The sequence below is a fragment of the Megascapheus bottae genome, chromosome 15 (genome assembly GCF_031878675.1).
Source record: "Megascapheus bottae isolate mThoBot1 chromosome 15, mThoBot2.hap1, whole genome shotgun sequence".
Taxonomy (NCBI): Eukaryota; Metazoa; Chordata; class Mammalia; order Rodentia; family Geomyidae; genus Megascapheus; species Megascapheus bottae.
In genome coordinates, this window is record NC_143523.1 from 38617923 (window position 1) to 38645851 (window position 27929).

At 40.3% G+C, this 27929-nt stretch overlaps 1 protein-coding gene across 1 annotated transcript; it reads left to right on the forward strand.

The window, feature by feature from the left end:
- The first annotated feature begins 4576 nt into the window (after positions 1–4576).
- Positions 4577–27441, forward strand: Znf365 (zinc finger protein 365). Its single transcript, XM_090346389.1, has 5 exons — positions 4577–4795; positions 6628–7389; positions 19840–20020; positions 23701–23738; positions 24365–27441. Exons 2-5 carry the CDS (start codon positions 6641–6643, stop codon positions 24624–24626), a joined length of 1230 nt encoding a protein of 409 aa, XP_090202515.1. The 5' UTR covers positions 4577–4795; positions 6628–6640; the 3' UTR covers positions 24627–27441.
- Positions 27442–27929: the final 488 nt, after the last annotated feature.

Below are 27929 nucleotides of genomic sequence, written 5' to 3' on the forward strand. Positions count from 1 at the left end.
TTAATTTAGGTAGCTAAGTTCAAACCCTAGCTACTCAATTTTCTTTCTATGTAAAAATGAGATTGTTAAATTTTCAGGTTACCCATTTAAGAACTAAAGAGATCAGTAATATCTTTCTCTTACTTTTTTATGATTGAAAAATGGCAGACCAAGAGAAAAATCACTTAAAACCATCCTTGGCACATGGCAAGAATGCAATATATGTCAGCTATTTCAGGAAGAAATGAAATCTAACGACTTTCCAAATTGTCCATTTACTGACTCTGTATTGCATTACCAACAAGAGTGCCTCTGCTATCTCCCCTAGCACATCCAACATGCGATCAAAGAAATAGCACAAATGAAATCCCTGTATAACTCCTGAAAATAAAAGTTTTAAAACAAAGCCATGGCCAGTGGCTCATGCTTGTAATTCTAGGTACTCAGGAAGCTGAGATCTGAGGAGCACAGTTCTAAGCCAGCCAGGGCAGAAAATTTCCTGTGATACTTATCTCCAATAAATTACTCAAAGAAGCCAGAAGTGGCACTGTAGCTTAAGTGTAGAGTGCTACTCTTGAGCCCAAGAGGTTCAGGGACAGCACACAGGCCCTGAGTTCAAGCTCCAGGACTGGCAAAATAAATAACTTAATTAATTAATTAAAAAAGAAATGAATCATACATTATCTGAACTGGCAACTAGAATTATGGCATTGTAAACTCCCTAACTGAGTTGCTGCTCAGTTCAAACAAAAACTCACACAGTTAATTAGGAATGAAGTGAATATTCAACATAAAGCTCCACATTCTTTGTTTAAGCAATGAGTGGAAGAAGCCTCCAAAACAGAATCAGCTTTTCTTCTTATTTTACTCATATTTGATCACCCCCAAGAGAAACAATAAGTAACACTGCTCTCCCATGGAAGGATCAAGACCTTTCCAGAAGATGCCTATTTTTAGACTTTATAGATAGCCTACTCCCTGCAGATTCATTTGGGCCAGCAGATGACTGTGGGATTTAAGGCATTTTCCATGGTGTTGTTTGGGCGTTGCCATGCCAACGAAATGTAATGGAAATAGTTTTCTAGCAGATTATTCTGGTGGAACCTTGAAAGCCAGATTACAGTTACACCTCTATCACTGAAGCTTAAATGTTGCAATTGATTTGTTCTGGCCCATGGATAATATACTTTTAGTGAATATATGTACATAATTATTTGCACTGGGGTTTTGGATCACCATAGTACCAGAGAAATGATCTGCTACTTGAAAAGTTAGGTCCAAGTGTTACAATTCAACTCATACCTCCCTTAGAAAGGGATGTGGCCCTGGATTTGCTAATTGCCTGCACTCTCTGTGTGAAATGATTTATCTGAATCCAAAGGACTCTTGGTGTATAGTCTGCTATTTGCTCTGCAACCCAGGGGGTTTCTGACTGTACACAGAGGTTGACTGCAGACATGACTTAAGTGGCAGATTTGGATCTTGTTCTCCTCACAGGTCTTTCACTGGAGCTTTAGTCACATTTTAGAGGGGCTGTATTCTACCTCTGTAGGATTGCTTAAGCTCAGGGCCTGACAGAGCACTGTCCTTGGATTTTCTCAAGGCTAGAACTCTACCACTTGAGCCTCAGCATCACTTCTGACTTGTTTCTATATATGTGGCACCAAGGAATTGAACCTAGGTCTTCGTGCATGCTAGGCAAGCACTCTACCACTAGGCCAAACTCCAGACCCAGGATTGCTTTTTGATAAATGTAATAACAATGTTTCATGAATGGATTTGTTTTAAAAAACAAAAACAAAAACAAATGAATACCCTCTCTGGTTCAAGAAACCCGTATTTGAAAGACAGTATCCTGGCCTCCATGAGTGAGAGGTACTGAAACAATAGAGGAAAGAGAGACCCATTTGTAAGGAAATGGAAAGACTAAGAAAAAAACCATATTAAGTGAAATAGGCCAGACTCAAAGGAATATAGGCTCAATGTTTTCCCTCATTTGTCATAATCAGTAGAAACCCTGGCTCTCCTAGCAGAGATTTACAATAGAACAAAACCAAGATACATAAGACCATATAGTATGATGCTAAATGAAAGGACCTCCAGGATATACAAAAAAAAAAAAAACATACAATGAGTGATTGTTGTCCTTAATGTACTATGTTATCTCTCATCTCTTTTGCTGTCCCTTGGTTATCTCATATTGTTACAGTATTTTATCTTGTTATCTGATATATTGCATATATGCTTATTTGGTTATTTGAAATAGAATAGGGAAGGGGGGAAACAAGATGAGAGACCATAATTACCAATTCAGCGTTGAGAGCCAGTAGCTCATGCCTGTAATTCTAGGTATTCAGGAAGATGAGATCTGAAGATCGCAGTTAAAAACCAGCCCAGACTCTTTTTTTTTCATATATTTTTAGTTGTAATTAATAGAAGGGTTACATTATATTCACCAGATAGAAGGTGCATTACTTCACATACATTGATACCCTTTCTCATGTCTTGTTCCCCATTTCCCTCCCCCCCACTCCCACCCCTCATCTTGTTTTCCGCCTTTCCCTATCCAGCCCAGACTCTTATCTCCAATTAACCACTAGAAAACCAGAAGTGGCTCAACAGATAGAGTGCTAGCCTTGAGCTAAAGAGCTCAGGGACAGCTCCCAGGCCCAGAGTTCAAGTCCCATATATATATTTCCATATATATTTTTCATATATATATATATCCATTCATTTTCTAGATCTTACATCAGGGACTTGCCAATTTCAGCTTGAAGGCTCTTCCTTTTTTCAATGGAATCTGACTTCTTTCTATATCAAGAAGGTGGCTTTCCTTCTCCTCTTCTTCCCTTTAGTTCTTCCTCTTCTGCCTGTTTACCATTTCAGCTATATTCCCTCTCCTCCACTCTCCATGGCTTTGAGAATCAGACCAAGCTCTCAGGCATCTGCCTATGACAAGTTCCCCAGGTTCCCTAGGTATCACGTTGTGAAACATTGGATATATGTGTAAATGCTTAGTAGTGTGAGAAACATTGTAAATATTCTGCATGCCAGAGCTGTGATCACTATTCATTTAGCAAACATTTATTGAGCATCTACTGTGTAGTGGGCATGGTGACAACCCTTAAATACTTCCCAATTGCTTGGGTATTAACTTAATACACCCTTTATCTATGTCTTCCAAATCTTTACTATGTTGTTAGAAGACATGAATTCCAATTCTAACTGCATCTACAAATGGTATGAGTATTATGGTTAAATGCTTGGAGATTAGAGACCTGATTCTAATGCTTTCTAGGTGTGATTATGAGAAAATGACTTAACTTTTCTCCCAGGTATTCTTTTAACCAATATTTTTGAGTTCTTAATATATGACCAGCGCTGTGTTGGGTACTGGGAATACATTGTAAGACAAACAAGAGAGTCTCAGGCCTCTTGCTGCTTAGAAAATTAATGGGTATATGTATTAAATACATATAAGGATGTAAATCATAAATTCTCCTGTAATAAATTCTGTTGTAATGCATTTCACAGAGTCCAACTTCAGGGATGAGGAGTGCTTTCACTGAGCCCTGAAGGATGGGGAAACTTTTCTAAGATGCTCCTGAGCTGGGAAGGGGATGTCAGCGTGGCTGAGGGCAGGAGGGGTGACTGCAGATTCATTCTTTCTGATATTTCAGAGGTGTGCACACTTTTCATTCATTTCAATTAACACCAACCACAATGAATTAAATAACACTAAATGCTGACTTACCTGTGTAGGTATGGATCACCAGGGAACCCACCCCAGGGTTACAATGTCTGTCTGTGACTGGGCACCCCAAATACAGAGAATTCTAGACTCAGGTTTTAGAAGCAGGACTGAAATCCTTGAGCCACATTTCTAATCCAGTCTGATTCCTGAGCATGAAGTGGTGAGTTGTCAACTAGCCCTTCCTCAAAAAACAAAACAAAACAAAAATTACTGAACTGTATGCAATTTAAAAAAAAATCACTAGTAACAGCTTCGGAAACAGACGCCTGAAGAGTGAAGATGATTATCTATTCAAAAAGAAGAAGAAGAAAAGTAAATTGTATCTTGGTTTCCTATTTCTGGGAGCATCCCCAAGCAGGTTAAAACAGCCACCACAAAACCCCACCCCTTCCTCAAACCTAAAATAAAATCCAGCACATTGAAATATCAAGATCCCTGGAAAGGAAAGCAATTTCTCTTGATCATAAATCATTTTGGGGGGGACAAGCGTGGGTACGAGCTGTTTGGTAGAAGTTGGGGACCAGATCCCCCCTCTTCCCGCCCCCTCCACTCCCCCTCCACTAGATCTAGCTCCGCAGGACACCGGGCTCTTCCGCTCCTCATCTTCCCCAGGTCCTCGGGAAGAGGGCCTGCCCGGAGCGCCGCGCCCGCCCGCCCGCGCGTGGCCCCGCACCTCCCCACGCGTGATGTCAGCGCCATCCTGAGCCGCGGGAGGGGCCGGGGTCTCCCTGCCGCGGGGCCGCGCCGAGGGAGGGCGGCTCGCGGGGAGGCGGCCGCCGCCTCGGGGAGCGTGGAGAGCCCGGGCCACTCCCGCACCCCGTCTCCGGGCGCCGCCCCCGCCACCGACCGCTCCGCCCCGGACGCCGCGGGTTCCCACCCCCCTCCCCGCGCGCGGGGGTGCGGCGGGGGGTGGGGTGCGGGGGTGGGGTGCGGGGGTGGGGGAGAACGGGCCCTGCTCAGCCTGATTTACGGCTCTGCTGAAAACCGCTCGGCTCCCCAAGAAGCCTGGGCACCCGTGCTGGAGGCTGCGGGGCGGTGGAGGTGACAGCAGCAACAAGTCGGGTGAGTGACAGGCGCTGGGGACCCGCGCCCCGGGCCGGGGCCCGAGAGGGTGGGGCGGGGTGCAGCGGAGGGGGCCAGCCAGGGCTGCAGGGGAGAGGGTCCCGGCCCTGCAGCACCGCAGCCCCTGCAGGGGAGTTGGGAAAGCTGGCTTCGCAGCCCCCACATGCGGAGTGGGGGGGGGGGGCCCGGGTGTGCGCCCTGGGACTGGCACAGGCGCAGCAGCTGGGGCAGGGGGAGCTGGAACCCCCTACACACACCCCATCCCCGCCTCCAGGCCCGGGTGCTGCCAGCCTGCAGAAGAAATGGAAGCCTTCCTGCCAGCCCTGTGGACTGGGGTTTCCGCTGGGCCCATGGAAGCCTGCTGCGTGCTAGGGATGGCATGGTTACCGGTTTTCCCCACTGGTTTTCCCTACCCAGAGATGCCACCTCTTTCCTATGCTAGAATGCTGACCACCATTTCACATCTAAGGCCCGGGTTAGCACCTCACCCCCACAAAGCCAGCTGTTTAAAACATTCCCATGGAGCCTAGAATGGGGTTTCCCCTCCCAGGTGGGCAGAGGTTACCAATCTAGAAGCTTTCCCCACCTGGCTAACTGGGGACCATTTTCCAAAGCCATCTAAGACCCCATAAAGTCACTGTTCACCCTCAGGCCCCATCTGGGCTTCCCACAACATAGGCCCAGTGCTAGTTACACTTAATTAGAAACCGTTGCAGGTGGAAATCGACTCACACGACTAGCAAAATTGGGTTTCAGCAGTCATGTCTTGCTAGGTAATGAATTCATGCTAGGAAACCAGAACTTCTGTGAAGAGTTTATGCTGATGTTACTCTGGCCATCTATCTGCACACATTGACATGTTAACACAAGATCAGAGATAGCACAGATGCATCCAGACCATTCTAGATATCATCTTGGATATGGCCCTGATTACATCAAATAGTTTCTGACACTTTGAGTCCCAAATTTCTGTCAAACTCCAGTCTGGAACTATGGTTATGCCTCATACTGATGTGTGTCAACATACCAATAATTATTTTTAAAATGAAAGGAAAAAAAACAGCTTGTAAAACCTTTAGCTTGTTGCTGTGCCTAATTCCACTGTACTTTGAGTAATCGTTTCCTTACTTGGGAAAAGATAGCTGAGCTTGCTCTCTTGGGACTTATTTTGACGATTTCTGTGAGTTTTCTTCACTTGTACTCAAATAGGGCACAGCTTTGCATGCCTTTTCAGAATTCAGAAGGGCAAGACACTTGACTTCTGGATCTGCCATTTTCCATTTGACCTTGGATTCATTACTTTACTACCTTACTCTAATTTGTTCATCTATGAAGAACGGGGCCTATGAATTCCCCTCTCTCCTTTTAAATCCTAAGCAAAGAGTAACAGACTGTTTCTGGAAATGCCAAGTATTACATACATATTTGGGGATCATAGGCCATATCATCTCTGCTAAGGGAATGGCCCCAACTCTGATGTACAAAAGCCATAGTAGGTGATAAGAAATGAAAGGACGTGGCTAGATTTGTCTTATGATCTCTAAGTGTTGATTTTAATGACATCTATGCAAAAAGCCACAGTCCTCATGGAGACAAGTAGCTATTGTTTCAATGGCATGTTCTCTCCTCTCTCTCCCCCTCTCCCTCCTCTCTCCCCCTCTCTCTCCCCCTCTCCCCCCCTCTCTCTCTCTCTCCCCCCCTCCCTCCCTCCCTCTCTCTCTCTCTCTCTCTCTCTCTCTCTCTCTCTCTCTCTCTCTCTCTCTCTCTCTCTCTCTCTCTCTCTCTCTCTCGCACCGCCATATAAACTACCCATTTTTCCACTCTGTTTCCAGGACTTTTAGAGTAATGCAACAGAAGGGTTTTGAGGAAAACAGATATCCCTGGCAGGAGTCCTTCGAGAATGTTGCTGTGTGCCTGCCATTCCGCTGCCCGCGGTGTGGAGACCATACCAGATTTAGAAGCTTGTCATCTCTGAGGGCCCATCTGGAATTCAGTCATAGCTACGAAGAAAGAACCCTCTTGACAAAATGCAGCATCTTTCCATCTCTCAAAGACACAGACACAGACCTGGTCACTCCTTCAGAAGTTCTGAGACAGGGAAAAGTGCAGAGCCGAGGCAGTGGGGCCAAGCCGAAGCCCAGCTATGTTAACTTGTACAGCATCGCACATGAACATTCCAAGGACAGGAAGCCATTTGAGGTGGTGGCAGAGAGGCCTGTGTCCTGTGTGCGGACCTACACTGCGATGGACATGCGGGTGGACTCCCTGCATGGGCCCTGCTCAAGTCCAGGACTTCCCACTTCGGATACCAAAGCTGCTTTTGAGGCACATGTCAGAGAAAAATTCAACCGGATGGTCGAGGCTGTGGATAGGACCATTGAGAAAAGAATTGATAAGCTCACCAAAGAGTTGGCCCAGAAAACTGCTGAACTGTTGGAAGTTCGAGCAGCATTTGTGCAACTGACTCAGAAGAAACAGGAAGTGCAGAGGCGAGAGCGGGCCCTGAACAGACAGGTGAATGCGGCTGTGGAAATGATTGCTGTGCTGAAGCAGCGCCTGACAGAATCTGAGGAGGAGCTGCTTAGGAAAGAAGAGTAAGTGGTGCTGAAACTGGATGTGAACCCCATTGCTTTAGGGATCCCAGGTGATAAGCCAGTGTAAACAAGGTTTGGGATGTGTTATTTGAAAGTATCTTTGGTGGCTTTCTCATTGATGTACTTGAGCAAGGAAGGAGGCTTGAGGCTCTGATATTATTTGCACTCTCTGTATGTTGGCTGTCTAGGATAGTAATGTCCAAATATCTGACTCTTTCACCATGGAAGTTGTAAACTTCCATGGACTAACATAGATTAGGGAGGACTAACATAGATTGCCCATGGTGAAATCCATTCCTAGCACAAATAGTGAGGAAGCTTGAGTTGCATGGAAAGACAGAAGGTGTGCTAGGAGAACCCTTCCTCCTGATTGTCTCTATTTTATGGTCAAGAACGTGGGGTGCTGCCTTATTCAAGCATAATAGTGCATTCCAAGTAGGAATGATTTTGGCTTGCCATTTTGGGTTATCTGCCTTTGTTAATGAAACATCAACAGTAGGGGGAAGAACTATTTAACTATAATTTATATTTGGGAATAGGAGACATGAAGAAACCCAGAGGAAAGATTTTTCTTTCTGATATAGAAATCTAGATTGGTTTTTGTGTGTACTGAGACTTGAACTTGGGACCTGATGTTCTTGCTTGGCTTTCTTCTTCTTCAAGGCTGTCACTCTATACTTCCTCCAGTTCTTTTTGCTTTATAATTGGAGATAAGGGTCTCATGGATTTTTTTCTGCCTGCATTAGCTATGAACCATGATCCTCAGATCTCTTCTTTTTTGAGAAGTTAGAATTATGTCAGCCATCAGTGCTTGGTATGGAGTTCTGCATTTTAAGTTTAAGAATTTTACTTTTGTAAAAATGATGCATCATTCTAAAATAAATCTTGACTCTTTGCATAGAGTTGGCACTGGTTTCACAAGGTCATCGTAGAAACTTTTATTTGAAAAAGCTTCATAATTGGAGAAACACTTCCTTATTAATAAGTCTGGATTTAACCCAAACTAGAAAAAAAACATACATAAGAATTCAGTATATTTGCAGATTTGGAATGTCAGATTTTATTTTAAATAAACACTGAGAATTCATAGGATGAAAGGACAAATTTTAAAGGGCTGGGAATTTGGCCTAGAGGTAGAGTGCTTGCCCAGCATGCACAAAGACTCTGGTTTGATTCCTCGGTACCACATACATAGAAAAAAGCCGGAAGTGGTGCTGAGGTAGAGCTCTAGCCTTGAGAAAGTCCAAGGACAGTGCGCAGGCCCTGAGCTCAAGCCCAGGACTGGCAAAAAAAAAAAGGAGGTAAGGAAAGGACAAATCTAAGTACTATTTTGATTTCACTTCATCTTTTTCCGGCCTCTGGCATTTTTCTGTCTTGTGTTGTACTTAAAATATAGAAATTAAAACTTTCTGAGAAATCCTGTGTATTTAAGGAATCTTAAGGAATCTTGTCAACATTAAATATTTCTATTCTACCTTGAAAAGAAACCAAAACACCTTTTGTTCATTATAGTAGACATTTAAAAAATTAGTAGTAAGGACGGATTTTGAATCTGCAACTAATTTTCTTCGCTTCCAGAGGGATAATCTGTAATGAAAAATGCCATTTTCCTTGTTGTTGGTTTTTTTTTTTGTCTTCTGGTGACCTACATTTTCCTTCTGGAAAATGGTAGGTGAGGTTGTTCTATGTGTAATGGCAAACCTAAAATTAATTGTGTCCGAAGTGATGAGTTCAACAATATCTTATTATTAAAATAATGGACTAAATAAAAGTGACTTGTGAATAGGTCAATAATAATATTGTATTATGGTTAATCCAAAGCAGCAAATGAAAGTTGTATGCTTGCGTGTTAATGAGATAGAAGGTATGTTGAAAATGTCTTACCCAAAGCAGGTTGGCTTACACCTGTAATCCTAGCTACGCAGGAGGCTAAGATCTGAGGATTGTGGTTAAAAGCCAATATGGACAAGAAAGTCTATAAGACTCTTATCTCCAGTTAACCACCAGAAAATGAAAGTGGTGCTGTAGCTCAAAGTGGTAGAATGCTAGCCTTGAACAAAAACCGCTCAAGGACTGTGCCAACGCCACAAGTTCAAGCCCCATGACTGTTAAAAAAAGAAACTATCCTACCTTCTCCAAGCATATCCCTCCCCATTCTCAGAGACAACACTTAAATATAGTGAATACCCGTTTAGACTTTTCTGGTGCGCTTTCAGCCGTATGTGATTTATACACAGTTACATTTCCCCCCCCCAAAGTAATTGTGACATACACTATTTTGCCACTTGTCCCTGGAATTGTTTTGCTTTAGCATATTATATCTCAGGCATCAGAATTATGCCATTCCTTCTGACTGATACATAATAGTCTGTGGTATAGCTGCATCAAGATCAATTAAACTAGTATTCTATTAACCAATGCACAGTTTTGTTCTATTTTCCTAATATTAAGCATAGAATCTTAAGTTAATATACATGTGCATCTTTGTTCCCAATTATTTTCAGCATTTTTATGCATTTATTTGTATTTTTTATTCCCGGTGCTGGGAATTAAACCCATGCTAAGCAGGCACATTAGCAATGAGCTGTATCAACAACATGAGTTGGTTTTTAATATGTGATTTTTAGGCTAACAGAAAATAACAGTGGCATATTTTTTATTTACATAGATGACCTTTATTAAACTTCATTAAACTAGAGTAGCTTCCAAACAGTTTACCTAAGAATTAGTTAAAAACAGTCAGCAGTGGCATATTTTTAAGAAATAGAATAAAATACAGCAGAATTGTCATGAATTTCTCAATCAAAAACAGAGTCTTTTCTTTAAGCTTTCGTTTGGGCCCAGCCTGTCCATCTCTGCATTCAAACCTCAAATAATCCCTCCTTTTGTATATAAAATAGGACTGAAAGTGTCTTGTCCCCAGGAAGGACACTAGGGCTCTTGGTGTGAGAGAGTGACTCTTCACAGTGCCCTCAGTGTCTGTAGAGACTAACTTGGCTCCTCCACTGCCATCTGAGTGGGGGTTCAGAGCCAGCTGCCCACTTGCCACACCACTGATACCAGGTTGATTGACTGGATCTGCCTGGCTGAGCCCTTTCATGCCTCAGTGTTCTTTCAGAGGGTGGTATCTCATGGCATTTCAGATAAGGAAGGCCCATTTGGCCAAGGAACATTCTAGCAGCTATGCTTTCGATGAAATGCCTTCACGTGAGCTCTTCAGGGTAGATTGTTGCTGTCCTATTTGAAGTAGATTTAAATCTTGTACCCTTTGAGGCACAGATGGCAAATTTGGTTTTAAAAAATATGCAGCCAGGAGAGTTTAACTCTTATTTCAGCATTGCAAACAGGACACGATTCTCTCTCCTCTACTTCTCCTTATTTTAGCCTGCCGTACTAAAATAAATCTTTGCTAAAACTTAAAAATAAATGCATGCAATATTTAGTATTTAGCATTTACACTAAGCCTTTCATGCCTATAGATTTTCCCCTGAACTTTAAAAACCCTTCAGACCAAGTAAAAGTTGCAGGGTTGTATCTTCCCTGAGATCATCTTTACGTGATGATTTATGCAAGATATACAGGTGTGTGTGCATGTGTATGTGTGTGTGCATTCACACATGCACTCATGTATGTGTATATATTTGTGTGCCTATAATAACAGAAGATGCTGTTAGATTGTTTACAATGGTGATATTTTATACTTGTATACTAATGAATCTTATTTCACCTCTGTAGAGAAGTCTACGGGTTTGTGGCATGAGAGTGCTAGAAGTTGTCCTTGTTTCTTTACCAAGTCAGTGAAACTTAAAAAGCCCTGCAGAACCCTGTACTTACTTATTGACGAGTACTCAGCTATTGGTAGCAGTGTCTGTAATCAGGTAAATCAATCCTGACCCCTTGCAGTAAGGTATCCCTTCACAGAAAAGGATGGATTTAGATGGGAGCTGAGTTGATCTGTTGGGGGAGGAGTTTGTTGGAGATACTGAATGTGATAACTACAGTCCCAAATATGTAGGCTGGTAAGTTTGAAAAGTGCCGAGGGTGCACCTGGGAAGTACCAGCATTGTACAGGCATGTCTAGAGACCATGAAATCTGTGGCATTTTACCCTAAGGTGCATGTGCACTCTGTAGGAAGAATGAAACATCCTCATGAGAAGACCCATATCCAAACCCAGGGTAGGTTTTCACTAATATTTGTGTTGCTTTTTAAGACAGAGTCTTGCTATTGAGTACAGTCTGGTCTCAAATTCAAGAGCTACTTGCTTCATCCTACACCCCTCCCCCCTCCGCCTCCACAGTGCAGGGATTACAGGCATAGACCATACCAAGCTGCAAGGTAGCTTCAGATAACAGAGAACAGACCTTTGTATTTAGACAAGCCACCCAGAAGAGATGAGAAGGAAGGGTGGAATTTGTAAAGGTGGCTAGCTGAAGGACAGTGACATGGACAGGATAGGCTATCAAAGACAGCTCCAGGGTGGGCCATGCATAATTTTTACATGTTTAGAACTAGAAGGTCCCTTTTCTCTCTTTCAGAGTGTTACATTTATTTCTCAGAGACAGAATTTCACAGAAAATAAGGACCATTGCTATGGACTGACTTGCCCAAGAACAAACACTTAGAAACACACTGAATCCAAAGGCAGTCTCCCTGCCGAGTGCTTTTCCATTAGCTCACTATGTCCTTACCAGGCTTCTGAAAATGTGATATTTGCCTAAAGCATCAAGGCTTATGTAATTCTGAGCATGGCCCATTTTGGAATAGGCATGCTCCTTTGCTATTTTGAGAGGGCTGCCACAATGACATCATCTATTTTTTTTGATGTTATTAAAGAAAATGTCAGTTGTCATCAAAGGTGTTGGAAGCAGGAAAACAGTGGCATCATAAGCATTGCCATGATCTGAGCTTCCGGAACACCCAGCCCAGGGCTTTTAACCTCCAAATGAGGGCTTTTAACTTAGCTGTCCTAATGTCCTTGCCCACTCAGGGTGGGTAATGTGCCAGTACCAGGTTTTGATTGCAGTAATGGACCCCTTTGTAATTTATCTCTATAATTTCCAACCTAGTGCTCTGTAAGGTCTGGTAGACAGAAGCTAGTTCTCTTTTCCCTTTATCATTTGCCTCATTCCCAGCCTGGAGCTCTGAAGGAGGTCTACTGAGAGGCTGTTGTGTGCCAGGTTGGGCTCTGTTCTGGTTATGTAGTGTGGTATGCCATATGAAGTGCCTGCCTTCAGGCTTTGTACAGCTCTGCCTTCTTGTCATTTACGTACATCATTCCCGATTTTTGGTCAGCTAAAGCCAGGAGTAGACAATCTATCCATCCTGATCTGTAGCTAGGAAGTGGGCCAGGAAACCTATTAGATACACAGCTCAAGGGGACAGCGGGGTCTGTTGGCCTCACAGTGTTCGTTCATCTTTATAAATGAAAGCCTCTCTTTCCAAGCTGTATCCCATGCAGGGTACAACATAGCCTAGCAGAAACCAGATGTCACACATGTTTTCTCAGAGGCGCCCTGTTGGTCAAACTTGGAAACCCAGGGAAATTTTCCATATCTTCTTGTCTCTTCATCTCTTCCCTTGTCTCTCTGGCCCATCTGAGCAACTAAATGCCAACCAGAACAATTTGATTTTCTCATTAGAGTTCTCTGAACAATTATTTTTTTTAAAAAAAGAATGGGAGCCATAGTGGTTTATTCAGAAAGGCCAGAAAAGAAAGATAAAGGAAAAACAGGTGGGCCACGGCTGTTAAGGTGGGCCTGGGGTTGATTCCAGCTTGTGTCTCTGTGTGGGAGCGTTTATGCAGTTCATGGTTCTAGGTAAGAGATACTGAATGTTGCTTTAGGTTTGTCTTGGGGCCGACACCTTATTCTGTCTGGGGTACTCTGTGATCAATAGCAAGACTATTTTTAGCTGAAGGTATTTTTATCATTTCATATACCTCTGAAGAGTTCATAAATCAGTAATGTAAAATGAAATTTAAATAACTTGATAGAGAGTTTCCCCTTTGGGAGAAAAGGTTAATGGTGAAATATTTTTTTACAAACGGAAGAGAGACATCTATTTTGGATCCCGACTCCACCCCCTCCCCACCAACTGTATGAGGCACCTGTATATTAGTCATAGGTGTTACATTCCCAGAAAGTATCTGGCAAATGATAAAAGGAAAAAAAGAAAACTAAAGAGCTCCTTGATAGTTAACGGTTTTCAACTGTAGTTGCACATTTCAGATATTCCCTAGGAATTTATTGGGCCTTCATGGAGTTCTGAGCTCATGCTAGCTGCTGGTATGTCCTAATGAGCAGACAGGGTCTCAGAACCTCACCGATTTTCTGATATGATGACATAAGCAGCACAGTGAAGTTTTGTGGGAGAGCACAGGTAACAACTCAACTACCCTTGGGGACGTTTGTGGGAATAAATAGTTCCTAGCAGGAGCTCTTGAGGTTAGAGGGCTTGTTAGGAGTAGGGACTAGGACAAATGTCAGGGAAAAGTTCCTGGCAGAGGGTACAGAATGTCCAGATATAAGTCTGACTAGGTCAGGAAAGGGAGTTTGTGCAGGCATAAAAAAGTCTCTGGATTAGGAGCGATATATAATAATAATAGTTCAAAGTTTAGGGCTGGGAGTTTGACCTAGTGGTAGGGTGCTTACCTACCATGCATGAAGAGCTGGATTCAATTCCTCCATACCACATGCATAGAAAAAGTTAGAAGTGGTAAAGTTCTACCCTTGAGGAAGCCCAAGGACTGTGCCCAGGCTCTTGAGTTTAAGCCCCAGGGCTTGCAAAAATAAAAATAAAAAAATAATGCAGAGTTTAATGTCTGTCCAATTGTGGTGATACTAGAGTACATTCATACACACTTCTGTCATTCAGGGCTTGGATGCTGTCCATTAGCTGTTTCACTTAAACCTGGTACTATGGCACTTGAGCCATAACTCCAATTCCAGCTCTTTTGTGGTTAATTATAGATAAAGAATCACATAGACTTTTCCTGCCTGGGCTGGATTTGAGCCATGATCTTCAGATTACAGTCTCCTGAATAGCTAGGATTACAGTTGTGAGCCATAGGTACCTGGCTTCTGTCTTTAAATGTTCGTTTAGGTAAGCATATTCACATGATCATGTAACTCTTTTTTTTCAAAATCAGCTTGCTTTGAACTCCTCTCAGAAGATGCAGTTGTAAAATGTAACATGATGTTATCTGTGTGTTAGACTATAGAAGCACCTTGTAAACTAATGAACACATGCGTGAAATTTAGAAAGGGCTTCTTCTGTATAAGAAAGGGCTAAAAAAAAAAGAAAGGGATTTTCTGTCTTTAATAAATTTGCCTTACTCAGCGCCAGTGTGATGAGTGTCTGCAATCTTTATTGTGTGAGCTTTAAAAGACAAAAAGAATAGCATAAAAGCATCACACTCACTCATCTTCACAGTGTGTTTATCTTTTTCATTGTATTTTATTGTTGGAATAATGTATAGAGGGGTTACAATTACATTCATCAGGTAGTGGATGCATGACTTCTCATATATTGATACCCCTTTCTCATGTTTTTGAACCCTTTCTCTCCCCCGACCCTCTCCCAATCACCTTGTTTCCCCCTTTCCCTTCCCTCTTTCAAATAAACAAATACATGTATTTGCATTATACCAGGTAACATAGTCAGATACAGTAATCACATGAGCTCAACCATAAGGGGAACAAACAGAGAAAAGAAATAACTTCACATAGTATATTAAGAAGAAAAACCACAAAGATAAATCTCTTGTTTCCATATCTTAGAGTTCATTTCATTTAGATATGATACATTCACAAACTGAAATTAAGGTGATCTCAATGTTAGGTTAGTTGAAAAACTATAAGGTCATTAACCTTATATTATGAGTCCTGGAATACAGTCAGATTCCAGCTCTGCAGATCGTTCTACATAATAATGACATTCAAGGTCAGTTTCTTATAGTCTCTTGCTGGAGAGTCCGTTAATGCTTTTGATAAGTATGTTTTCCATAAATCTTCAGATTTAATAATGTTTAATCTCTTCTTCTTGAAATAAGAAGTCAAAGGGGAGCCTAGAAGTGACCTAGAATCAGGTAACTTCCCTAAAGCTGAGCTGTACCTGAATTCTGATTGAATTTCACTCAGGTTGGTCCTTATCTTCTCATCTGGCTTCCAGCTTCTCTCTGTGTTGTGAGTCACAGGGTGAGAGCTGCAAATAAAACCCTCTGTCTGATAGTATCATATTCTTCTTCTTCTTAGTCATATTCAGATCAGCCTTTTAATTGTGCATTTCAGTTCGTGTCTATCTCTCCCCATATATATATATATATATATATGTATAATCTATTTACCTAAATAATACATTTTTACAAAAACTTTTTCTAAAAACAAGTTAGTGGTATTGTTCTACAAGTTTTGTGAGTATTTTTTAATGTCTGGCTTAATAGAAATCAGCTGAACTTTCAGTGTTTCTACATCTAGTCTCTGTTCCTTGTTTTGGTAAATACTTGAAGAAGGCATAGTGCACACAAATACATAGTAGTAAAGAAATGGAGGGGACATCTGGACATTGATGTTAGGGAATGATGCCTGTTGTGTTTCGATACTATTACCCAAAAACAGCAGTTGGTAATTTCTTAAAGATTTGAAGTAATGTGGGATCTGAAATCATGACAGAAAGCATTTTGTTTTCTTAAATTTTAAGATCTCCTTTGCTCGTTGAATGCATATTTTACTGTTGGAATACAATTATCTTGGAGGTTAGAGACAGAATCTCATTAAACCCTCTTTATCCCCCTATTCAGACAATCCCTCAGATTCCTTGGGGCAAGGAAGGGGAATAAAGAAGTTGCTCTAGAGATCATTCATTATAGATGAACAGGATGGGGAAGGAACATCAGAGATATACACAACTACTATCCTACAATTAGTCTCTTACTTTGGCTATAGTTTTCATCTAATAAAGATATCTTTACACAATCCCACCACAGTGAACTCCTCCAACTCTTGTCCTTGTACATTTAACCTCTCTTTCAAGACAAAATCATACTAAACCATGAGGTTTACTTCAATAATCCTTTTTTCAGTGAGATACACAGACTAAAAGTTTGGTTGAAAAATATGAAGATTGTTAACTTCTCAGCTCCAGGGCACAGGATAATTGGATGAAGGAAGCTAGAACAAAATCCTTCTCTTCTACAACATAACATAGCACTCCTGACCAGCTAGCAACATTAATATTAATTTTTGAGATTTTCTATGGAACCATCAGCAAAACATACATGATTTAAATATACAGCTATAATTATAAGCAGTGTCGTATTCAGATTTGTTCCTTTGATTTTAATCCCATGAAATTAAGCTGTCAGATGTTGCTGGCTTTTTGTATGTTAAACTGCACAGTCTCAGAGCCCAAGAAATAAGTGCAAGGAAAAAAAATGAGGAAAAAATAAAAACATACCAAAGATGCTGACAATAATTACTTCTGGTTGCTAGAATTTCTTCTCTTTTCTTATATAAATATTAACTACAAAAATATTTACTTGAATATGTGGAATTTGGACATATTCAGTTGAATGTAGGGTTTAGAACAGAGAATAAGCCCTGTCGGGTTGGATGCTCCAGTGGTTTTGTGTTTTTCATAAATATTAAATATCTCTGTAGTAAGACAAAGTGGCAAACAAGGTAAAACAATAAACTGGGGAAAATGACTAACTTTTATTTTCTTCCCTGTAAGTACAATTCAGAAAAATGGTTTCATGATTCAATTATTTTAAATATAACCCAAAAAATCTCTTCTGTGGGCTTCAATCCAAAGGAAATGAATTGAAACCTTAATATTGGATAGAAGATGTGGCAGCCATATTTTTTTCTGGGCCATGTTTCCACTGGCTTTTCATCTTTGATATGGTTCTGTCCTTTAGTAGGATCCACAAAACGTCTTTGTGGTACCTGGATGGGCCTGCTACCCTTGCTGTTAAGATACTTGTTGCTACTCCCAAGAAGGAAAATCAAAGCAAATGACATGATTGGTAATGTAGGTTAGTAATGGAACACTTTCCTAGAATAAGCATGGTCCTTATGTTTGCATGTTAGCAAAACACAAATAAAAAAGCAACACACACACACACGCACGCACGCACGCACGCACGCACATACATCATAGTTTCAAAGCCATGTAGTAAATTGGATCTGTTCTGGTCCTGAACAATCAGGACCTTGGAAAGTGAAGGTCTTCTATTGAGGGTTCGCATTCAAACATGTGGGACCAAACTGGACACTTGTTGAAAGATCTTTTCCACAAGAACTCTTTCTATTATGTGGCAATATGTTAGGCTCTGAATGATAATGGAGTTATTATGCATTAGGGTTTGTGTTTCATCCTGGACAAGTTGCTAGGCAAAGGTGGATGAGGTAATGAACATTTTCATTGGTGAATCATTGTTAGACTCAGTCTGTTTTCTGTTTTTATAAATATATAACTTCCAAGATTTTTCACAGGGGTATGAATCTATAGAAACTGTTAGTAAAGTTTCTGTGTGGCCAAGTGTGACATAATACATTTGCAAGCGAAAAAGCATGACTAATTGTCAAGTACCACATTGGCTAGTTGTATCATTGGTAGCTACTCACTGTCATATTGCAAGGATCGTTTGTAAATCTGTGATTTCCTAGGTCAAATTCCCCTATATTCTACTCTCAAGAAATGATTGTGCCTAGTGAGAAATAAAGATTAGTTGGATTTTGAGAAGGAGGACAGAGGTGATGAATTGACTAGCATGTTAAATATATAAACTTTAATCGATATTGAAAATGATTGATGGAATAATGGCCAAAATCTTTAGAGTCTTGACTGCATAATTTGAGTGTGGTCAAGATGAATGGCCACTCCATGGAGGCTGCAGAAGTTTGAAAACATATAAAGGGAATACTGTATCCAGCGTGTAGTAAAAAGTATATGCAATTTAAAAATCCTGGTAAGGATGGTGGAACATGCAAAGGGGTGACAAGAAAGAATGTCACAATTTCCCAGAAAGTGAAAGCAACAGATGAAGAGAACTGTGATCCTATACAATATTATCATCAACATCATCAATAATATTATCCCTAGATAGTTGTTCAGAAGGGTTTTGGTTCACCAGGCTAATTTATGTACATCATTTGGTAGTGCTGACTGGTTTGTCTGGAAAAATAGGGAAAAAAGGTAATGAAGGAGAGAGCAAGGAGAGAAAAAGGATGCATGTGCATTCATTAAGAGGTAACCGGAAAGATGACTCTTAATATTCATGCTTATCATATCAAAAAAATGGAGATTCAGCTGCTTCCTTGTTCATATTGTTTAGTGTGCATTGTAAAAAAATTTTAAGAATCTTTAGCTTAAAAAGCTGAAGACTTGGGGCCAAGAGTTTGGCCTAGTGGTAGAATGCTTGCCTAGCATGCGCAAAGACCCAGGTTCGATTCCTCAGTACCACATACATAGAAAAAAGCCAGAAGAGGTGCTGAGGCTCAAGTGGTAGAGCTCTAGCCTTGAGAAAGTCCAAGGACAGTGCTCAGGCCCTGAGCTCAAGCCCAGGACTGGCAAAAAAAAAAGCAGAAGACTTATTTTCATTGCAAATAAACATAAAATGGCAAGCCATAATTAGGTTATTTCAAATGTTCCACATTTGTGAATCTATACTAATTCATGTACTTTAAAAAGAGCATTGCTTTAACATGCTTTAGTTATTTTGTCCAGTTGTTTAGTTTCATAAGGATAACTACACATTGCTTCTCTAGGTCAGTGCTAGGATAGCTTCCCCAGTGAACATTGTGTGTTTGGGTTATTTCATCCTTAACTCGGAAATACACTACTCTAAAGTGATTCATTCAGTGCACTCTGTTACTGCTCTTTTGGGTCTCTAGCCTCCATACATGCCTTCTCGGTAGAATTTTCTATCCCAGCAGCCAGTCTTCTAAATTTTAAATTAAAGCTTGTCTCAAAAACATCTATAATATCTAGAGTGATCAGCAAGGTCTTACTTAGTTCCTTTCTCCACACACGTCTCCTGGCTGTTCCTCAGACTCACATGTATGCCCCTTGTTCACCTGGCTTAATTTTCCCAGTCGTCCATGTAGCTTATTCCTTCATTCAAACATTTTCTCATTCAGGAGATCATCCCTTACTTGTCTTCTTACCCATTCTTTTTCTCTAACACTTTATCTCCTTGCACCCAGTTAGCTTTTTTTCCATATGCATTAATTTTTATGTTTTATCATGACTATCTTCCTCTACCAAAATCCAGTCTCTACATGCAGTCACCAAGGAGTAATCCTGTCTTTTGTCATTACCACAACTGCCTGGCCTCGCATGATAATTAGCACAAAATAGACAATCCTCAATATGTGTTGAATGGATTCATTCCTGTTTCTTTCTCTCTCTTTTTTTTCATTTTTGTTCTGACATTTTTGCCTTGCAGAGAAGTTGTAACATTCAACCATTTTCTGGAAGCAGCAGCTGAGAAGGAGGTTCAGGGGAAAGCTCGGCTCCAGGACTTTATTGAGAATCTGTTGCAACGGGTAGAGCTAGCAGAAAAGCAATTGGAATACTACCAAAGCCACCAGGCTTTGGGGTTCAGCCATAACATCACTGAGCACGTGGTAAGTCCCACTTGTCCGACTGAAAATGTGAGGTCATGTGCACTGTATAAATGGGCCAAAGATAAAGGAATGGGCGTGGAGATGGAGGCGAGAGGTGACTAGAAAAAGCTCATTAGGTGTCATTTGAAAGCACTGCTTGTCTGTGCGTAAGTGGGGAAGTGGTAACAGGACACCTTGGGGAGGGGAGCTAAATCCTGATTGTGTACTTTACCATTCTTCTCCCTCCCCTTCCAGAATTGGAAGAAATATATATATATATATATATGAAATGTAAAATATGTAATCCTACTGACTCAGAAGGATGAGACCCATAGGGTCAAGGTTCAAAGTCAGCCTGGGCAGAAATGTCTAAGAAACTCTGCTTCCAATTAATCAGCAAAATGCTGGAATGGATACATGGCTTAAATGGTAGAGTACTAGCTTTGAGTGAAAGAGTAGAGAGGGAGAGGCCCAGAGTTCAAGTCTCCGTAAATCCTGGTCTCTTGGCAGGGTCAGAATGGTTCTAATCACCCTACAGATGAGGCAGCTAAAATCACACACCTTCCCTATATACAGTTCCTAAAGAAAGGACCTTTTTATACTCAAAAGTGGTTTATTTGTAATATTTTATTATGTATGGAACATTGTGTTTATTTACCTCCTTCCTAGGAAAATTAGAATGATACTTTTACTTTCCCCCGATGGATTATATTATGAGAGAAAAAAACGGAAATATTTTTGCTAATCAAAAGAATAATAAGGATGACTAATTTTAAAAATGTGACCTTCTGGAAGTTGGGAGTCAAAGGAGAATAATGATATAATGAGAAACATTATCCAGAAGGAACAATGACATGAAAGGCAGCTGAGTAAGAGGAAGAAGGCAGGGGAGAGGCAACAAGAAGGCAAAGGTGACAGGAAAAGAGGAAGGAAAGAAAGAAATGAAATTTTGCATGATGTTTATTTGTATTATAAAAATGTATACTCAGCCTTAGGGAAATATAGTATGAGTATGTAAGCTACAGAACTTTCCAGAATCAGAGAAGACCAGAAAGAAATAAGCTGGTTATATCTGAGGTTTCAGCACAGTATTCATTTCCAAGTGTATGACTGATGGATTTTTTTCTCACGTGTGTGTCTGTGGCCTTCTATGTGCAATTCTTCTGAGGGGATATCGTCACACCAACAACCTCTTTCCTCCTTTCCTTTTAATTCCTGTCAGTCTTTGACCATCACTAGCTACAGGGTGTACAGTCTTGCCTAGATGTAGCTGGAGAAAGACCTAGAATGGGTTTATAATTTCTGGAAAGATTGGGCAAATTGCTCTTCTTTCCTTATATTGTCCTCTAAGCCATGCTTCAGACCATAATGTGCTACTTTATGATTTCATCTACAGATTCTGTAGATCACATTTATTTCATAACCTAATTTATTTTGCTGTGATAGTATACATCCACCTAGGAAATGAGGAGCCATGTATTTGGCATGACCAGAGTGCTTAGTGTGGCCGGCTGGGATTGCTGTGAACGCAGATATACAGAATAACTTGGATGCTTATATCAGGGAAAGCTTGGAATTATATATTTGTTCACCCATCTAACCTAGCTTAGTGAAGATACCCAGCATCCCAAATTTCAGGGTACAGGAGTCACTCAGAATAGCTCCATGCCCAGAGATCACCAGGGTACACAGACATTCTGCCTGTGACCACCCCAACCCCTCCTGAGATTCCTCTCCTAAAACAATCAGAAAAACTATTCCTGCCTAGTTCTCATGCTCTCCAAAGCCAGTGTGGATCTTCTTTTCCCCTCCTCTCACCTCCTGCTTCCCTTCCCCTCTCCCATTCCCTTTTCCTCATTTCTATTCCTGAGAGTGGTGGGTGCCATTCCCAGATTGGAAATGAGTTGCTTCTTTCAGAAGGTGACTCTAGCCTCACATTCTTCCATGCTATGGAAAATTCCCTTCCTCTCAGAGTTACTGTCTTACCCGAAATAATGCTTTGGCATCTGTTTCTTTCCCTTAATCCCCTTGAGCCTTTATGTTCCTTTTCACCTGGCTGGTTTCTAAAAATACAATGTGCTTATTCAGATATTTTATCTTTATGCTCTGAAAAACACTGTCAAATTAGACACAAAGTGACCTAATATACCATCTGCCAAAATCATTCACAGAACTGCTAAAATTGGAAGGTCAAGGGAACAGCTTGGGTAATCTTGTTTTAAGCATTGCATTTATTTCCTGCAGGTTACTCATTTAGTAGTCCATTATTTAACACATATTTATTGAAGGGGTTGCATTTAGTAGATGCTGAGGAAACTGTGGTGTGCAAAACAGACAAGGTCCTTGCTCTCAATGTGGAGGGAGCACAGTGGGTGAGCAAGAAAACAAAGTTATTCTCACACAGTGGGAGCCATTGTCTAGACAGAAAGTAAGATGGTAGGCTTGAAATGCAGCCCAGAAGGGGCAGCTTTTGTACTATGACCTGGATAATAGACCAAATGCACCTCTACAGAAAATTGAGATGGAATGTTCTAGGCAAGGAAAAAGTGCCTTCCAGGGAAGCTAACTTGGCATGTTTTATCTTTGTAAAGTAGGAAAAGGTGAAATCAGAGAGGAAGGATTTGTCCTGCCAGACTTTAGTGTCACATAACTAGCTTGGATCTATTCCCCAGTGCACAGGGAAGCCATCCGAGGACATATCAGACTGGAAGGGGTGGGCCAGAGGAATGGTAGCTGGGTAACAGCATTAGAAGTAGAGTGAAGAGATGGGCAAATGATATGTTCTAAGGCAGGCTCTATAAGAACTACTGGTCCTGCTGCAGGATTAGATTTAGTGGATAAGGGAGGAAAATGGAGCAAAGATGAATCCAAGCTTTTGCTGTGGGTAAGTGGGCATGTAGTGCTGCCATTTATAGAAAGGTTCCGTGGGAGAAGAGCTGAGTTGGCCAATTACCCCAAACCTGTAGCAACCTCAAACACGATGCTTATAATTTAGAAATATAGTTGGTTCTATCTGTGGGTTCTATTCACATGGATTCAACAACTGCAGATTGAAAGTACTTAGGGCCCAGGAGCATGGCCTAGTGGTAGACTACTTGCCTAGGATGCACGAAGCCCTGGGTTCAATTCTTGGTTCACATGCCTGAGTACCACATTCATAGAAAAAGGCAGCAGTGGTGCTGTGGCTCAAGTGGTAGAATTCTAGCCTTGAGAAAGCCCAAGGGCAGTGCCCAGGCCCTGAGTCCAAGCCCCAGGATAGATGGCTTCAGGGATATTCATAGGGTTGGTCTTCATATGCCCTCATTTAGAAATGGCATGCCTGAGACAATGAAGATTTTATGCCAAGTTCCTCTTAGTTGACACTTTGCAACCAGCTACTGCTATAGTAAATTAGCTGCAAATACAGTCAGATCACTTAAGAAATGATGGCTCATCATTCCTAACACGGATCTAGTAGGACATTCTTTAGCTTTTGGAAATTTTTAAGTTCTACTGATGCTAACTTTTAGGAAGACTGGGAACAGGTGCCCCAGAAGAAACATATTGAAACAATCTTCTGATGTGATAGATGGTGTCATGGTAATGCTAATAAATAAGTCTCTGATTTCCAGAGTTAAAAAATGGACTTTCTTAAAAGCACAATATTTTATAAACCACATCCAGCCTTCAAGAGAAGTAATGTTTTTCTTGTTTCACTTTAGCTTACCGACATCTCCTCAAATAAGAAACCCAGATGCTTGTATGTATATCTTTTTTTGTTCTTGGGCCATTGAGTAATGGTTGTGTTGTATATTCTACTGTTGCATTTTATATGCTGTTTATAAGTGGATTTGAGAAGGTTTGGTGAAAGTTAACCTACTTGTGTGGACTTTTGATGGGACTCCGATACACTAGAGTAATATTTGTCCTGTCTTCTCAGGTGTGTTTTTCTCTGCATATGATAGTATAGTGTAATCATAGTATAGTGGAGTCATAATAACTCTATAATACTATTGATGTAGTGTGGATACTACATCACTTATCTCTACAATAGATTTTCTTACTCCATTTGTAGTACTTAGAGAGTCAAGAGATATAGCCTATATAGAGAAAATATCCCACCTTCTCTGTGTATTATTCTGAGTAGTCGCTTAAAGGTGCCTCAGTTTTATCTATGATAGTAGAACTGGTGTTATTTCCTTAGGAATTTAGTATTATGAAATCATGGAAGACACAGAAACTCTTAGGAAGAGAAAATACTCATTTCTGCATGCTCAAGGTGGTAGGATGTAGAACTGATTGTGAAAAAAGTGTTACTTACCATTGTTTTAATGTTTAACAAAATCTTTGTTTGCTCACCTCTTCATTCCCACCCAATCTCTGTAGAAGCCGAGGGCACCCACATTCTGTGTGTAACCACTCCGACCTCAAGGCCCATTTCCATCCAAAGGGAAGAAACTTCTTGAAGAAAGCCAAGGATGACAGAGGTGGCTTGCAGCCTGCCAAGTCCATTCATGAGCAAGCTGAGTTCTCAAGAGAAGTCTGCAGATCATCCAAGAAAGGAGAGCTGCTGGGGCTCAGCCGGAAAGGCAACCACAGGCCCAAAATGGCTAAAAAGAAGCCAACAGCCATTGTGAACATCATCTAAAAGGGTGGGAGGCACAGGACCTTCACCACTGCGCTCTGAGGAACACTTCTCTAAGGGCCAATGGTATTGTTCTTTGGATATATCCTGTAGCAAGACACATGGAAAAAGCGAAGGACATCACATATTCAAGCACCATCAACCAGAACTGAACCAAGGGAAATCTTAGTCAACCAGAATATTAAGACAACCTGCTCCTTGATTCAGGAGGCAGATTACCTAAAGAATACACAAACAAAAGAATGAAAACAATCTTATCTCATAATTTGAGTAAAATAAAGCTCCAGCTTAAAGTTTTGGTCCAGTTTGTAGGAGTGCTGGTATCTGGGTCTAAACATTGTGATCATAAACACAGGACCAGGTCTACACAAGATGTCAGGCTCTGAGAGACATTTCACCTGTGTCCACTCTTCTCTTACATTGTGAGAGAAGGGAAGAAGATGGAGAGCTCTTTTGACAGCAGTGAAATTAATATATATATATATAGTTTTTAATCTTCAGGTTAGTTGAGAGCCTCCAAAATAGCAATTTATTTTTAATTTTCCATCTCTGAATATTCTGGTTAATTAAGACCCAATCTTTGGATCGCTTAAGGGACTTGCTCATTCAGACTTCAGTCTTTATTTTGACAGATAGTGTTTTAGTTTGTTTGACTCGTGTTTTGCATTTTTACATGCATGTGCATTTGGGTCTTGACATGCCCATGCTATCTTCTTTAGCTGAATACATTGCATCCTCAGACTATGCTGTGAGCATCTGTTGTAATAGCTGCTTCTGTGGCTTAGGCCAGGAAAACCCTGTGATCAACATTACTGTTGGTGCAGTGCCTGAGTATATAGGATGCCAGTGGAGGGCACTCAGTGCATCAGGACCCTGCTGGACAGGCTGCAGAAATGTCTCAGTCCTCCACAAACACCTGCTTCCTTGGGCGTGCCAATAGCTCACTCTCTGTCTCCATTTTAGACATGACAGTTTCTTCACTAGCCTATCTTCTACACCAGCAGCTCCATTCACCTCCTGCTACTTTTGTGCTCTTTTAGGACTAAAATATACATTCTTAGAAAACGTGGTATACATGTGTTTCTACTCTTCCATTAGAAGGAATGATATTGTACCATTCCTAAGGACGTGGAAAGGCTTGGAAAAAATTATGTTAAATGAAGTAAGCCAGACCCAAAGAAACATAGGTTGCTTGGTTTCTCCCATTCTTATCTTTCAACCAAGTACCTGAAGTGTTCATTGCACAGTGCATTCTAAAGTAATTTCTGAAATAAACAACACATGTAGAATCTGGAATATGACATACTTCTCCCCAAACCACTTTCATTTCTCTAAAGAACTTTTAAGAATCTTACTCTAACATTTTGTACAAGAATGAATTTTCATGAATTTTTTTCTTAAATTTAGTAACGCCATCAGGTCTCAGGCAGAGTTTACAAGTGCTCATATCATTCTAGAAACAAGAATAATTTTGTCCACAAATATATACATATATACATATAAAATAGAAATATCAAGTCTATTAATTTATTTTTAAATATTCATGGAAAAAGTGTATGTGTTTGTGGGGGTAGTTAAACAATTCGTTTGCTCATGTAAATTGAATTCTCTTATTTACAATAATTAAAACTGTAACCTAATTAACGCTAGTAGAATTATTATTGTAATTGTAATAAGCATCAGATTAGCAGCACATTAAAAATAGGTAATAAAATAGCTACTTAAAATGCCAGAAAAATGAAAAGTCTAACTTATAATCTTCAGATATTTTCAATATATTATAGTGAATGTGTTTTTGAGTCATTGATTTGACTTTGAACATGTGGGGATAGACCATTCATGTGATACTTAGGCAGTAATCAAGTGGGAAAAATTATTGCTGTGAATACTACTGTTTTGGCTGATATTGTAAAAAAAATACATAATGTCATTATTTATCTGGGTAATTAATTTCCTCCAAAGTTCTTTATTCCTGATGCTTACCTTATTGATCTTTATACCATTGCACTTTAGCTTTTCTGTACTGGAACATGATTTGTTTGGTTGTATTGCATGCTTTCTTTTGTTCTGTAATATAGATACAATGACAGCTTCTTTTGCAATATTGCATAGCTGGATTTTTTCCCATTTCATTTCAAATGACTCATGTTGCCTTTAAATGATCATTTATTTTGATTAGAAGACATAGTACCCTCCTTTGACAGTGGTAGCAGTGATCTTGGGAAAGCATCATGGTTTCATGTCTACACTCTCTGTATTAAGTAAGACAGATATTTTAGGGATATATTTGTTACATTAAGATTTGTTTTTTAAATTTCAACTAAATTCTTATCCCCATACCAGGAAAAGTATTATGTATATTGTACTACCTTTGAGACGACAAATTTACTGTTGAAATATGGAATACTCCACTTATACGACATGGCCTGAAGCCTGTGCCATGTTCCACTTAAGGTCTTATTTGAAAATAGTTTCCTTGCCACTGTAGGCAGTCTGCCTTAGAGTTGAAGCAGTGGCTTTTTTTAAGACATCACCAAAGTTTCTGGGAAAACATGTTCAAGATTAAACTGGAGAATAGATAGAACTTTATTATTGTTATATAGGGAAGAAATTTTTATTTGGAGTGTTCTTTCTTTCCTTTTTCTTTCTTCCCAAACTTAATTGTAGATTTTTATCTGCAAAGTTCAGACTGCCTAGACACTGTTTTCCAGTATTTTGCAGGGTCACTTTACAGAAGTTGGAATATTCTGTTCCCAGGATTAAAAAATAAATTTTTAATTATAAAATATTATGATAATAAAACTATATTTCTGACAAATGTGTTGGTATGTTTTGTCTAATGTTCTTGGGGAAGCCAAGTTTGTTGATTCATTAACAGCAAACAAAATGATCTTCAGAAATAAGCTACACACTGTGTAATAATCACTGTGACCTTGTTTACCCATCAACATTCCTGAAAACTTACCTTGATTGTTCTTGTTCATCTAATGTCTATATCCAAAAGTTCTTTTTTCATATATTCATGCTGTGACATCCTCATTAAAAACTCATTTGGCATCCCCCCTTCCTGCACAACTATGAGTAATTCTCCTACACTGTTTTTCTAAACTTGTCAACTCTTAGAAAAATTATAGGTAGATTTCATAGTGTACATTGCAGCCTACATCAGTAATACTAGTCATTGCAGAGCCTGAAGAGTGATTAGACTAAATGGCAAAGTGAAGTAAGTCTCTTGACAGAATCACTCTGCCACTGGTCCTTTAAGAGCCATGGAAATAAAAAAAAAATTAGGGGAATCCATTTGCC